This window comes from Nematolebias whitei, chromosome 2 (assembly GCF_014905685.2).
Source record: "Nematolebias whitei isolate Nwh7 chromosome 2, NemWhi1, whole genome shotgun sequence".
NCBI lineage: Eukaryota > Metazoa > Chordata > Actinopteri > Cyprinodontiformes > Rivulidae > Nematolebias > Nematolebias whitei.
In genome coordinates this window covers 30,269,429-30,284,379 of record NC_056499.1, presented here as the reverse complement: position 1 = coordinate 30,284,379, position 14,951 = coordinate 30,269,429, and the positions used below count along the sequence as shown (strand labels likewise).

At 39.1% G+C, this 14,951-nt stretch overlaps 1 protein-coding gene across 1 annotated transcript in view; it reads right to left on the bottom strand.

Moving 5' to 3' along the window:
- adamts18 (ADAM metallopeptidase with thrombospondin type 1 motif, 18) overlaps window positions 1-14,951 on the bottom strand; it is a 96,723-nt gene that overhangs the window by 23,465 nt on the left and 58,307 nt on the right. Inside the window, exons 13-18 of the mRNA XM_037694163.1 lie at window positions 13,459-13,631; window positions 12,563-12,693; window positions 12,220-12,343; window positions 11,791-12,035; window positions 4,839-4,959; window positions 2,265-2,391 (exon numbers count right to left, since the gene is read on the bottom strand). Coding sequence (XP_037550091.1) covers window positions 2,265-2,391; window positions 4,839-4,959; window positions 11,791-12,035; window positions 12,220-12,343; window positions 12,563-12,693; window positions 13,459-13,631 — 921 coding nt within the window. The remainder of the gene's footprint in view (window positions 1-2,264; window positions 2,392-4,838; window positions 4,960-11,790; window positions 12,036-12,219; window positions 12,344-12,562; window positions 12,694-13,458; window positions 13,632-14,951) is intronic.

Genomic DNA, 14,951 nt, shown 5'->3' with positions numbered 1-14,951 from the left:
ATATATATATATGATTTGTGATGATGCATCTTCATATTATATATACAGTAGTCCCTCATTTATCACAGGGTTTAGGGAACCATGCCCCTATATAAAATCAATAAATTGTAAACACATTTGATCCACAATATTTTTCTGAAATCAGGTAAGGTTGAATTTTTGAGCAGCCTTGAAATATTTAATATGAAGATGCATCATCACAAATCAAGTGTGCAGTTGGTGGAGGCTTCACTTCACAGTAAGAATGTTACAGATTCAAATCCCTGCTGTGACTTCTGTGTGGAGTTGTGCATGTTGTCTCTGTGCATGCATAGGTTTTCTCTCTGTACCAAAGTTTCCTCTCACAGACAGAAATCATGCATATGTAAACTAGTAACTAAACTGTAACTAGGTGTGAGTGAGCACGTGTCTCGTTTGTCTCTATGTGTCCCTGTGATGGACTGACGACCTGTCCAGCGTGTCCCCCACCTCTCACCCAATGACTGCTGGAGACAGGCCCCAGCTCGCTGTGACTCAGCACATCAAAGTGGTAAAATAAATAAATGGATGGAAGATTCTGCATAGCAAACAGAAATTAGAACAGAACAGAATCGAACAGAATTAGACAGAAAGTAAAAATATGCAGACAGTGGTACAATTACAGCCCAACGCTGGTTTTGCTATTTTGGGTAATGAAAAAGTCTCACCGGTATTAGACATGCAACCACCATAAAACTCCATAGAAGTTATATTACCCAGCTTTGTTACACTAAAAATGATTTAATGTGGACAAAAGTGTGCACTTTGAAATTATGAGTTTACTTTAGGGCAAAAACTCGATAAGATGCCGGTGAGTCTAATTTGGGGAATTATTGTGGTTGTTTTCCTTACATGTAACGTTTATAATCACAAAGAACACAAGCATCTCAAATAATCAGCCAAAAATTGCCATCTATCTCTTCTGTGATGCAACCAGGGCAGGAAAGCATTTAAGAAGGAAGGAAACTAAAAAAAAAAAAAAAAAAGTTTGTGAGTTTTATAGATTTATTCAGTCATGCAGAGTTCTCCATTTCACAAATCTGTGGACTTGTGCATAAATAAGAGTGCATACATTTTTGAGCAGGAGCTCTGAAACACTAACAGATGTAGCTTTTAATAATCATAGTGGCCTGATTTTATAATCAATTTTTACAAAAAAAAAAGGGAGCACAAATCTACTTGACCTTTATTTTTATATTAAAAAAGCACCACAGTCTGCTACACCTCCAGATGCAGGAAGAGGACCATCTGCATCATGAAGGACCCCACTCACCCAGCACACACTTTTTGCCCCGCTCCCCTCAGGCAGGAGGTTGAGGAGCATTAAGTGTAGAACCACTAGACTGAGAAACAGCTTCTACCCTGAAGCTGTTGAGATTCATAACTCCCTAACCAGAAAAACCACTGTAACGCCACTTTATTGGAGATTTGTCACTTTATCTGTGCTGCTGATTATCCATATTGCTGATTTCTTGCATTTAAGATGCTGTATTCATACCCATCTGCTCACAACAGACTCATGTTCAGGCTGCTGTTTAATATACCGTATTATTTTACATTATTATTGTTTAGCATATGTCTTAGATCCTTATTTACTGTTTCTTTTTTATACTTTAAATTTTTTTCTTTTGTTGGATGTAACTGGGACCTTGAGTACACAATTTCGTTCCACCTCATGTACCACATGCGATGCGAATGACAATAAAGAACCTTGAACCTTGATATAAACTAATAAGAGGTAACAAAACTGAGCTGACCTGAAAAGAAACATTATACCTCAGAGGGGCCCTGAGTTTTGGACATGTCAGCAAATCCCACCTCTGACCTCAGATTGGAATTGAAGACTTTTTAAACTCAGACTGAATCTTTTGTTTGTCACAGAACAGAGTGACTGCACAAACAAGAAGACAAGTCAAAAGCACAAGACATGCAGTGAGTTATTGTGCGTGGGGAGGTAGGAGGTTTCAAAAAAATGGAAAATCGAAAAAAAAAGAAATTACAGAGTGGGCTGGAGAGAAATGAGCAGAGGGTGAGCAGAGTGGTGGCTGACCATAGCAAGCAGGCAGCCTCCACACACTTTAACCACAGTTGCATGTGTGTCTGCATGTGCACCTATAATCAAACGGTTCCATGGGTTCCTGAAAATTTGGCAACATTGGCAACCATGCCACATATCCCACAAGCAAGCAGACAAAAAGCAAAGCCTTGACCCACACACAGACATAAAAAAGAACCTGTATACTTACTATGCAGGGCAGGGCTGTGTGTTGCAGAGATGGGAGCCCAGTGTGGGCTTGCTGAGGGGATTACACATGCTGGAGTTGACCTGGGTCTTTTGGTCCTGTAGACAGATAGTCTTTGTTGAAATGCGACCTGATGGAGAGATGCAAAGAAAAACAAAAAAACAGGTTGGTGCATGTCTGGAGAATCTGATCCTGGATCAGTTATCTGTGATTATTTCTATCATTAACCAACAAACAAGATGCAAGTGGTGAAGAGTTGGCGTCTTCAGCTGTTATAATGTGTGATGAAAATAAAAAGGAACATTGTTACTAAACTGGAAAAGAAGTTATTAAGAGTATTGGTGTATTCGCACTGCAGAGCCCTTATATTTATTCTGTTATTATTATTTTTGTTCTTGCCACATTTAATAAAAAAAAATAAATAATGCACAGCATACTCTTTAAACACAACAATGGAATTTTGGAAAAATGAAAGAATGAGAATCCCAGTGGCGATTTTAGCCTCTTTTCTGGGGTGCTCAAGCACCCCTAAATTTTAACTGAGCATCCCTGAAAACTAAAGTTAAAAACAAACAAAACAAAAAAATATATATATTTTTTGGGTGGTTCTGGGTTTGGGTTCTGCTTATTGCATTCATGATTCAAAGCAACAGAATAAACAAATTTAAAAGATTGTTGTAAAACTTGGTTTATTTACATAATGATTTTAATTGTTGGATGTCCGGCCCCTGAGCTGCTGGCTTTCAGTGGCTGTGGCCCCCTGAGCAGTTTAGTTGAATAACCCTGCTTTAGAGGGTGGAATAAAGTTTATTCCATTTCCTAAACCTAAACTGAGTCTGAAAAATGTAAAAGATGGATAAAGCCCTGCAACCCAACCCCCCACCCACCACCCCCACCAACACTTTATGAATGCTTCTGATGTCAATGGCCACCGTGTTATTCAAGCCAAGAGCCATTGTCAACACTGGGGGCTAAGCACCCCCTAAAGAGCAGATTTTAGAATCACCCCTGGAGAAAACCCAATGTCTTCACAGCCGAAACATCATTTAACCTCCTAAGACCCAGACTCTTGCATATGTGGATGCCAGGTTCTAGGAGGTTAAAGTTTAAAACTGGGATTATCAAACTTTTTGGGTTCAGGGACCCCTTACAGGGGAGAAAAAGTTTCAGGAACCCCCTCATAACCCTCATGTTTATTAAATATTATTTTTGGGACCCTGTACACATAATTTCATTCCACCTCATGTACCAAATGTGATGTGAATGACAATAAAATTGACTTGGAGCTTGATAATTTTCTTCAACTGGTCTCTTTAAGACAATGAACATATTTGTGTAACATAAATACTTAAGACCTGTTCTTTAATAGTGTTAATACAATTTGTATACTTTTAAACATGGGATGTTTTGCATTCAAGACTCACTTAATTAAAAAAAATAATAATTTCAACTTCCAAAAATTACAGTTTTGAGAAAACAGTATCAAAAAACACTTTAAAAATTATAACAGCAGTAGTCATACCAAGTAACAGGACTTAATTTGTAAACCAATCGATGCTGGAACACAAGGGATTGGGGTGTCTGGGGGTCCTCCCACAGAAATTTTAGAATAAAATAGATGTGATTTCATGTATTTTGGTGTATTTTAACAGGTTGTTAAACATTTGCGTTCTTGTAACAAAAAACATTTTTTTACACCCAAGTACTGGCTCACGGATCCCCGAGTGTCCGGGGACCCCAGTTTGATTACTACTGGTTTAAACCATTCACAGAAGGTTGAACTTTACAAGACTTACTTGGCATGTTGATATCACAGTTCAAGGCTAATAAAATGTACAGATTTTACCACAAAATGTTTAAGGTAAATCATGAAAATTATTGTGAAAATGTCGTTTCTGGAAGTCCACATTGAAAAGGTGCTATTTATACGACAAAATTGGTGGCAGGCCTCAGACTGACGAAGTCTTTCGGATGAAAGACGTCACGTTTCAACTAAGAAGAATCTGCCCAGATGACCTGATTTAACTTTTCTGTGAAAATATCACATACAGTATCTTTTGAGCTGTGAGCACTTTCCAAAAAAAAGGTTTTATGCCCACAAACTTTACACTTCTTTCACCATATATACATCAAAACAAAGATGTTGTTGTGTTCTTTTACCCATTGGGTCTCTTACAGGTTTAGGTCAGTAACACTTAAGAGTTTCTGTAAAATGACTACTTATCTGAGCCTTACTTTATAGTCTACATTTCTGTCTGCTCATCTTAATAAAAGTGTTGTTGGGCAAAAACCTGTGCATTTTGTCAATTTAGAATATTTTAATAGTAATTACTCAAATTACTATTAGCCTTTAGAAGAAAGAGTTGGTGTAAAATTTCCATCAGTCCAGCTGAGACCAAAAACAACAAGAAACATATTCAATGAACATGCAGGACATTTTAACATTAGGATGAGACCGTGTTTGTCCAAGGCAATTTGTCAAAACACCATGTCTTGTACATACCACATGCACACACAGAATCCCTACAAAGATTTTAGGATCCCATGAAACACAAGCTAAGAGAGAAACAGTCTCACCTCCAGCGCATGGAGCCGAGCAGTCCGAGCGCATCACACCCCAGCTGTACTCAGGTTTCCTCTCGGTGCGAGGCAAAGTGTACTCCCACACCACACCCGGGTTCCTTCCCTGGAGAAGGATCTGTCAGCCAAAAACCAGCTAGTCAGAATGCTGTCAGCTGCAAGAATTTAAAACCTTATTTCATCATGAGAAGCACACTGATAACTTAAACCACAACCAATTTATAAACGAGTTAAATCAGCTACCGTTAGTTCTTGTTTTAAATCTCCAAACAGCTGATATAAATGAAGGAAATGGGAATGAGTGAATCCTAATTTGGGCAGAAAGCAAATACAGTAAATACCTAATCAACTTTATCACTAAACCCATTGGTAGAGCTCCAAGAATATGTATGGTATAAAGATTTGAACTGAAGCAAATTCACCAATTTCTCAGTTATTTCACAACAAAATACTAAAAAAAGACAGTGAGGAGGTTGTCGAAGTTTATTTCAGTCACTCAGGGTCATTCATGTTGCTATATTAAAAAGCATGGCTCAAGAAACTTTACAGGGTGCCTAATTCTATCTCTAGTGAGTTCAAACTAACAGTGCCTGGTTTATTTTATTCCCATAATGCCGCACACCTACCACAGGTTACTTTTTCTGTGGGACAGATTTATTTAGACATCTAAGTCAAGCAAAGACTAACGGATGAATGAAGGCAGACCTACCCATTACAGGAGAAGAATTATCATTAAAGCAGCCCCAAGAGGCTCAACTACCACTTTAAAAAAATAAGTTTTATTTCAGGTCCAAGTACATAGACAGCTCACAGCATGTCATTTTAAACTACTTCGTAATGCAGTAATGGGTTTTGGTCAGTTTTAGCTGTTTCTGCTTGTTTTACTCCAATTTGGTCGATAAAAGTTTCAATAATGTTTCATTAGGTTATATCCAAGAGAATTCAAGCATTAACAATCACCTGTCCAAAAGCTAACCACCTCCTGGGGTCAAACCATAAAGGGTTTTCCCTTAACCCAGCCAACCCTCCTAAAGCCTACATGAATAATTCTGGGTAAAATTACCCAGAATTGGATGCTCTAACAGGGCTGAGTCAAAAAGCTTCTTAATGTCAGCTGCATACTAAGTATTATGTGGTTTGTGCATGTGTATTTTTAGTATTACAAAAATTAATACAACTTTTCATGTTCTTGTTAAAATAACATGCATATAGTTGAACCTTGAAGAACTCTCCCACATTTACAGAACCAGAGTCTCCAGGAAGGCTAAAGCTATCCTTGTCGACCAAAGTCCTCCCTCTCACGAGTACAGGCTGCTGCCAACTGGTTGCACGTATATGGCACCAAAGTGCGAAACAAAAAGATGCACATCTTCATTCATTCCTGTTAGTACTGGACTCATCAACAGTTTGAGTTGATCTGCTTAATAAGAACCACAGAAGCAAACATGTATACGCTGAGTTTACGAAAAGTTGTGCCTGTTGGACTGTTGTCATTTATCTACTTGTACTTACTCTCTGCTGGCTGCATATTCATCCAAACATGGTGTTCCTACTGAGTTTGTAGATGCTTGCAAATACTTGGAAATGTTGGTTGATGCACGTCTCTCTTTTAAGCCACATATTGAAAACTTGATAAAGAAACTGAAATTAAAACTGGGTTTCTTTTTCAGAAATAGATCTTAATTCTGAATGCCAGAAAACGCCTTGTAACCACTACTTTCCTGCCACTGACTATGGTGACATTATTTACATGAATGCTCCTGCAAGCACCTTGCAGATGTTGGATGCTGTCTACCATGGTGCGCTAAGATTCATAACTGGCTGTAACTACCGTACCATCACTGCACCCCTGTATTCATTGGTCAGTTGGTCATCATTATCCACATGTAGGCTCTCACACTGGTTCATCTTCATCTTGGTCTGCTTCCTCCGAATATCTCCTCCCACTTGTCACCTCATCATTGCAGTTACAGCGTGCACTCTCAGGCCATCGTTACCTGCAGCGTTCCCTCAGAGCAGACTGAACTCGGCAAAAGACATTTTCCTACTCAACTCCTGCAACCTGGAACACCTTGCAACAGGAACTGAAGCTGTTCTCCTTAATTTCTTTAGGGGATTTTAAACAGGGCAGCACGGCGGCACAACTGGTAGAGCTGCTGCCTCTCAGTGATCAGGTTACCCTGGTTCAAATCCCCGGTCCAGGGGTCTTTCTGGGTGGAGTTTGTATGTTTTCTCCGTGCATGTGTGAGTTTTCTCTGGGTACTCCAGTTTCCTCCCACAGACCAAAAACATGCATGTTAAGCTGATTGGTAACTAAATTGTCCCTAGGTGTGAGTGAGAAAGTGAATGGTTGTTCGTCTCGTTTGTCTCTATGTATCCCTGTGATAGATATGCAACCTGTCCAGGGTGTCCCCCGCCTATCGCACAGTGATAGCAGGACATGGGCGCCGGCGACCCCCGAGACCCGAAAAGGAAGAAGCGGGTAAAGGTAATGTCTGGATGGATGGATTTTAAACATTTGATAAAGTCAATACAAACATCAAAGCAAATATGTTCTTGTTTTTAGTATTTTACCTTGTTTTATTTGGCACCTTGATTTATTGTTTTATAACATTAATTTTATTTTAATTGTATTTTACTGTAGTTTATTGTTGTCTGTACTTTACATGTTGTCTGTCTAAAACAGCTCTCTCTTGTAAAGAGTTTTCGTGACTCAAGACTAAACTGTATAAATAAAGGTTGAATGAATAATGAACTGCCACTCTGGGAAAATAAAGTGTACCGTAAAAATGCACACAGTTGATGCAAAAAAAAACTTAGAATTGGAAAATAATGTACATGTGAATGAGAAAGCAGTGTGGCCTGATGAAACTGACTTTCCGCAATAAATGTTCTTAATTAAACTTAAATTTGTTTGAGTTAAGATAAAAGTATAAACAGCAGGGACAAAACGGTAACAGTGAGACTGTTTAACTTGAAGAGAAATGCATTACCCATTCTGGAATGACTCCTTTTTTAATATGGCTAAGGTTGTGTGACTGATGTCAGTCTGTCCTAACTACATTGCAACAGCAGACCACAGAGTGTCTTGGTTTTCACAGCCCAACATCCACACCACTCATCAAGTCAGATGAGATGATGATGAATTACAGCGTGGCGGATACAGATATCAGGCTTACGACATTCCCCTTCTGGACTGGCATGACCTTGTCTTGCAAAACCACACAAAAAAATCTCTATTCCAAGGGGGGAATAATCCTACTTAGTGTCCACCGAGACCTCCGGAAGCAGCCATATGTCATGTCTGATCCCTCCTCATTCTGTAAACTACTTCCACCCCCCACCCCTCGTTGCTTCTTCTCTCTACCAGCTGAGCAGCTGCGCACCTTGTCACAGTTTACACTCACACTCTTCAACATGTGTTTTTCTTGCAATGCTTCAAGTTGAGGAAGGGTCTGGGAGTGATCCATGCATACATCTTCCCCTCCTTCTCGCTCAGCCTTTCTGTCACAGCATCAGTTCAGCTGAATGTGTGAAACAGATGATCTGTGCCTGAAATAACACACACATGCATGATGCTTTCCTGTAGAGTTATAAGTCTCTGCGTTCAGATCTGAACGTCACACACTGACAAAGTTTGACTGTAAAAATCCTAATCTTTTAATCTCCCTCTCCCTCCCCTCACACTGTCCTTATTTCTCGATCAACCTCTGTGTCCTTTCAGTAATTACAGAACGGAATTATAGAGATTATGTCTGCAACATCTGCAAATCAGCTGCACAATAATACTGTGTGCTCTGCTGAGGAGATGTACGAGTCGGACTCACAGATAAGCGGATGAAAAACATAATCAGTGTTGGAAAAAAAAAAGTTCTGTCTCATGATTTTACATAATGCTTGTGTTTAGCCATAATTTTGCTCAGCTACATTAGCGCTGTGCTCGAGAAAATGGTAGAGATGAAGTATCGATGACATGTTATATAAATCATTTTTCAATTGGCACAAAGCAAAAATATGTTACCATTTCCCCATGGAGCACAAAGCTGGGTGCACACAGCTACAGTGTTGATGTTAAGGCTGAAACAGGAAATCAGTTCGTAAACTGTGAAGGATAGTTACATGATGTGCGATGAGCAGTTTTACTTGATTGTTTTGCTTCTAATTTTCATTCCAAGTAACCTTAAATCAACATTTTAACAGAGGTATCACCACTCTCCTAGATCCTAGCAGTGCCAATTACTCTGTCATCATGAAATGACTGTATGTTGCATTCCAGCTGTTCTTTGGCTCACTAAGACCTGCTCTGTATCCCTCTGTCAACTGGAAATATTTCAGCATTTCTAATTATGTATACTTGTTCCCCTGATGATTTTATTCTGTCACAGTTACTTTACAACAGAATACATATACTGTACGTAAAAGACAGGCATAGTGGTGCCTGGTTATGTTATGAAATGGGGAAGAAAAATAAGAACTATTCAAATTTAATAATCCTTTGCATTTATGCTACAGACATATTTTAGGTCAGCTATCTAAAGTAACAGACAGCACACTAGAGGTGTAGAAGAAAATGGAAATGTGGATGGAGATGTGTCGGGGTGATTTGTGACAGAAGGAGAGCTGCAAGAGTGTAGGGGAAGGTTTACAAAATGGTAATGAGACCTGCTGTAATATATGATTTGGAGACAGTGGCACTGACATCAAGACAGCAAGAGCTGGAGGTCTTAGGGATGAAGATGTCAAGATTTTCAATGGAATGACCAAAATGGACAGCACTAAAAATGAGTATATCAAAGGGACAGCTCACGTTGAGCTGTCTGCAGACAAAATTAGAGAGGAAAGATTTATAGTTTGGACATGTACAGAAGAGGGATAGTGGATGCATTGGACAAAGTATGTTGAGTACGGAGTGTCCAGAGGATGTAAGAGGAAGACCAGAGAAGAGGTTTATGGATGTAGTGAAGAAGGATGTGCAGTGAGTTGGTGTGACTGAAGAAGACGCTAAGGATAGGATGAAATGTAGGCATTGATCCATTGCTTGTTACCCCTAAAGGGAGTAGCTAAAACTAGAAAATCCCTCCTTGGCGATACAATTTATAATAGCATGATGTCCAGGTACATTTGTATTTCCACTGACTGTCCTGCCAAAGCAATGATTCAAACCAAAACTATGCTGAGCATTGAGAATATTGTATTTTGTTGTCTTTTTGGGTCATAATCCCAAGTGCAAGGACAAAGAATGGGCAGCTATCAACACCCATTTTGCAAAATTGTATCCAAACCTTCAGGATAACATTGAGAAATCTTTATGATCAAGTGTAATAACAATATTTTATAACACAAGAGAAAAAGTTAGAAGGTCTGACTAAATATGACTGACCATTAGGGCTCCCTAAAAAGCTATACTGTACCAATATTTTTTTTAAATTCATCATGCTACCTTGGTCAGTCAGCAAGGAACAATCCCAAACTACATAGCAAAGTGGATTGCATTTCTTAAAAAAATAAATAAATAACAAGTTAATTAAGTATTAAAATAATTTAAATGTACTAGAAGACTGAGAATTATGTTCTTGTCCTTGTCATAGGTTAATTAGCCATGTGCTAGTTTACATATATTTACATTAGCCATGTTGGGCTAAAAACACAACAACTCACTAGTGAGAGGTGAACTAGAAATGTCATTTTTGTTCATAAACAAAAGATCACAGCAGATCTGTAAACAAATCAAAAAAAGACAAGCAATTCAAATAGCAACTAAAAACAGTGACTGAACTTAAATGGCCACAGACCAAAGCCTCTTCACCAAAATAGTCACATTAGCACTTGTATATTTCCAGACAGCTAGACAAGTGACCACCAAAGCACGTTAGAAATATAACACTGGTATTTTCTTGTGGACTCACGGGCCAATCATTCCTGTGTTAACCACAATATGTCAGTAGCCCAGGGGACAGAGTGGAGACTACTTTTACATGAATATAACTTCACTGTCTGCTCTTCAGCTGGTTTCCACTTCTGTTTTCACAGCCAGGGCTCAAAGGTCAAGAGAAAATAGATGCTTTTGCTGACAAAGTTATGTGAGAAGAACATCCCCCACATCCCTCTCTAATCACTTAGACCTCAACATGACTCTGACACTTGTCCAATGTTGGTTTTGCTGTCAGGGGTATACGTCTGTCCAGCATCACATTATGCTGCTTTACGACAGGTAAAAACTTGCACTCTCCTCCAAGCTCTGGTTTCTAACACACAGCTGATGAAAAAGGTACATTTAAAAGAAAGAAGAAAAAAAAAACACTAGCTCATAAATCATTTGCTATACTGTGCAGAACATCTCACTCAAGGCAACCATCTGATTTTATACTTTTCATTCCTGCCTTAAAAGAGCATGAGACTGAAAGATTTTACTTGCTCTACTGGCTTCACATTACACAGATTCAACAAAGCTCTTTTGCGATTGCTGGACACAGGGGCATAGACATAGATGTGAACACGGCTGTAAATAATTGTAGTTTGTAGTACCTGAAACTGGCCTTCAAATAAACAACGTGCCACATGAGACCAATTTGAGCAGTAACCTTGACTCAGTGACTGTGCCACAGTTTGCTCTGTGATGTCCGTCATATTTGTCTTCTATACTAGAAAAAAGTTTAAACTATTGGCCTACACAAATTGTAGATATACATATTTTTTGTTCCTGCCTTTTTTTTTTTACCACTACTGTTATAGTCTCTCACATTTTCTCTGATTTTAACAGCAGCTATCTATCCTCACATCATCCCTCACACAGTTAAACACCCCATCACAATTCAACAATCGTCTACCGCAAACCTATTTTTACATTTCACCCAAATCACCCTGAGCTTAAATGAAAACTTTTAGCAGCTCTGAGGTCCTGTCAGTGTCAATTGCCATAAATGAACAACATCTAGCAGTGGCGGCTTACTTCAAACACCAGAGTCTCATTAGTAGGTCCAGCAGTGTACAGACTCTCCGGCTTGTTAAAAGAGCGTTGGTAGTCAAATGTAGCGCCGCCAAAGGAAAGCTTCCCTGGCCAGTCCACAGTCCAGTCCCCAGTTAGGTAGTACTTCCTCTTTAGAGATCTGGCGGCCAGGTAGCTGTTGGACACCTCCATTTCCTGGATGTGGATGCTCCTAGCCCCAGCTGGAATTGTCACCATGGAGTAATACTCTGTTTAAAAAGAAGGATAAAGTTATCATGACATCTTTGCTTTCTAGTTAGAACTAGAGATTGTTGTGTTGTTTTTTTAATCCCATTTCCTTGTTTGTCCCCTAATGTTTCTTTGTTAAATGGATCTACTTGGTGCTTGTCTCATCACATGTACAGAAAAACATGAAGCTAAAGAAAAACTTACCATTAGCCCGATGTTGAAGGGTGTACTGACCCTTGAAAAACTTGCAAGTGGAGTTGTCTCCCTTACAGACCCCACAGGCATCTAGAGTGGTCTTGGACCCCAGAATCTGGTCACAGCCCACAGCCTTAACAAAGATTCACAGAAAACTAGTCATGCCAATAAGGTATATAGAGTCATGATAAAGAAACGATCCATCTATTAATGTGGAATTAACAAGTGTAGAGAATGAGTCAAGCAGTCTCTCTTTGATTTTGGCATTATCTTTGTTGATGCTTCTGAACAATAAAAGGTCTAAAGTTACCTTGAGTAAGCAAGACAAAATAAAACAGTTTAAGCAATGTACCTCACACACTCCATCAATGCAGACATCTCCTTTGTGGTCAGAGCAGGAGGTGCCATCTTTTACTTTGCTGGACATGGCAAAGAAGAAATCAAAGTCTTCTGCAATGCAGTACAGCTTACAGATGTCTTCATCTGCACAGAGAAGAAGTCTAGTTGTTGACTCTCTAAAGTTCATCTGTGACCTGGTCAGTTAAAGGTTACAGCTACTGGGCTGCAAACACTTTCACACTGCCTACATTAAAACACGTTCTGCTGGAACTGAAATGAAAAGGAGAGACATTTGCTATAAAAACATCTAGGGGTACTCGTATTGGGACACATTTTTATTTTATTTTACTTTTATTTTGCTCAGTTATAATAGAAGAAAAAAATTCAGCCAACTTTGATTAAAACAAATTATGGTGAAGGTGATTTGGCCCAGCGTACCATAAAGCAGTTCAGAATCTGTCCCTTTCTACATCCACCCCTATTCATCAAAGCTTAAAGGGGGCTAGGACAACAGCCAAACATGCTGCTCTTCCTCGCTGCACTCTCTCTCTCTACCGCTCTCTGTGTAACAAAGCTGGCCCACAGGCTTTCTTTTATAAATCCGTTCCTGCTCTGTCTGAGGGTACAGGTGGCTACATGTTCCCCATGCACATTATCCATGGCTTTACTTTCTTCCAGATTTTTGGCCCTAATCTTTGCAACAGTAAACAAAGGTTGGCATTAAAGAAACACTCCATAAAAAGGATTTGGATACAGAACATACAAGTTCTGTAAACTTTAAGACAAGAAAAAAATGTGTTCTTTGCAAGTCATTGTATATTTGACAGCTCTATGAACTCAAACAATTTGGCATGGTGTGCACTGAACACAATAAACTTTTGTATGTCTTGAAGCAACTGGCAACCTTACCGTCAACTGTAGTGTACGGTTTCCACTTGTAGTACCAACCCCTAAAAGGCTTGCTGTTGTACTCAGCGCACTGCTGGGCCCGGAAGTCTACGGCACTGAGAGGGCATGGCCGGGTATTACACAGTTGGTTGAGGCGACTTGAGCCTGGGCAAAATTTACCATTGTTCTGTGGCCTGTGTGGAAAACAATACAAAACCAAATTGGACTTTTTCGTATAGAAATGTTAGCATAATGTCAAAAACATGAAAAAGATTTAAAAAGAAAAACTCAATTATGTAATAGATGATTGTGGTGGGTGTGTACCCCAACTACCCCAAAAGCTATGCTGTTGGAGGCAGTTACCTCCTAGTAAGGGTCTCCTGAGGTAAACTGGTTCCGGGTGAGTGTGGCTTAACAAAGCACAATTCAACCCTTTTGGTGACTACAGGACCGTAGGAATATTACACCTTACCCAGTGGCGAAGTCTTGACTACATTGGTTCAAAAGAAGAAAAGCTATTGACCTCAGACAAGATGTAAAGGAGAACTTGCTGCCAAGCTCTGACTTTTGTTTGATAAGTTCTTGTTCCATGTCAATGTCCTATCTGCTACAAGAGCTATTTTTCAAAGGTTGCAAAGATCAGCACATTTTCATTAGATACCTCTATGAATTTCTTATACTAAAATAGTTGCGGTTGAGCATCTATTAAACAAATATATTTTGTATGATTGATTGATATCAAATTTGCAGTCTTCATAAACCTCCAAGACATACTTCAGCATATAAGCCTGCCAAAGTGCAAAAGTTTGTTGCTCTTAACAACATGTGTGGGCTTAACACATAAGATGTAAAGTGTTCATTTCATAAACAGCATCAACAGCTTAGCCACTGTTTTAATGGTCATAATAAGCTAACATGTTTATGTCATCTATCAATAAAATCAGTAAGTCAGACAAACTGTAAAATTTAGTTCCAACTCTATTCTCTCGCAGAATAGAGCTTGAATGTGTCACCAAAATAACAAAAGGAATCACCATTTGTTAGACAAAAGGAACGAGTATTTTAATAAACACTGGGATGTCATGCAAGACTTCCCAGGCTGTCTAAACTCATGCCAGACATTCCTACGAACCACCAACAGAGAAAATTGAGTTTAGGTGTTTACTAGAGGGGTTTGCACATGCACATAAACACACCTAGCCTGGGGAGCCATTCTGTGTCTAATAAAATCAGTTCAATGTTAGCATAAAGACAAAAAACTGGCTAACAGAAAACTATAAAAGGCACAAGGGGAAAAGAACAACTAGTGGTACGTATCTTTTTCATTGTCTGCAATAGCTTTAAAGTTGCCTGTGTGAAATAAATGCCAACAACATTGTAAAGCAAATATTCAAGTTGAATGCAAAAGTGCATTTTACTTCAACTCTGCTGTTCATTGACTCCATTTAGACCCATACTCAATCACACAATGATGTGGCTGCCAAGAGTGATAAAGCGCTATTCAAGGTAGGTGT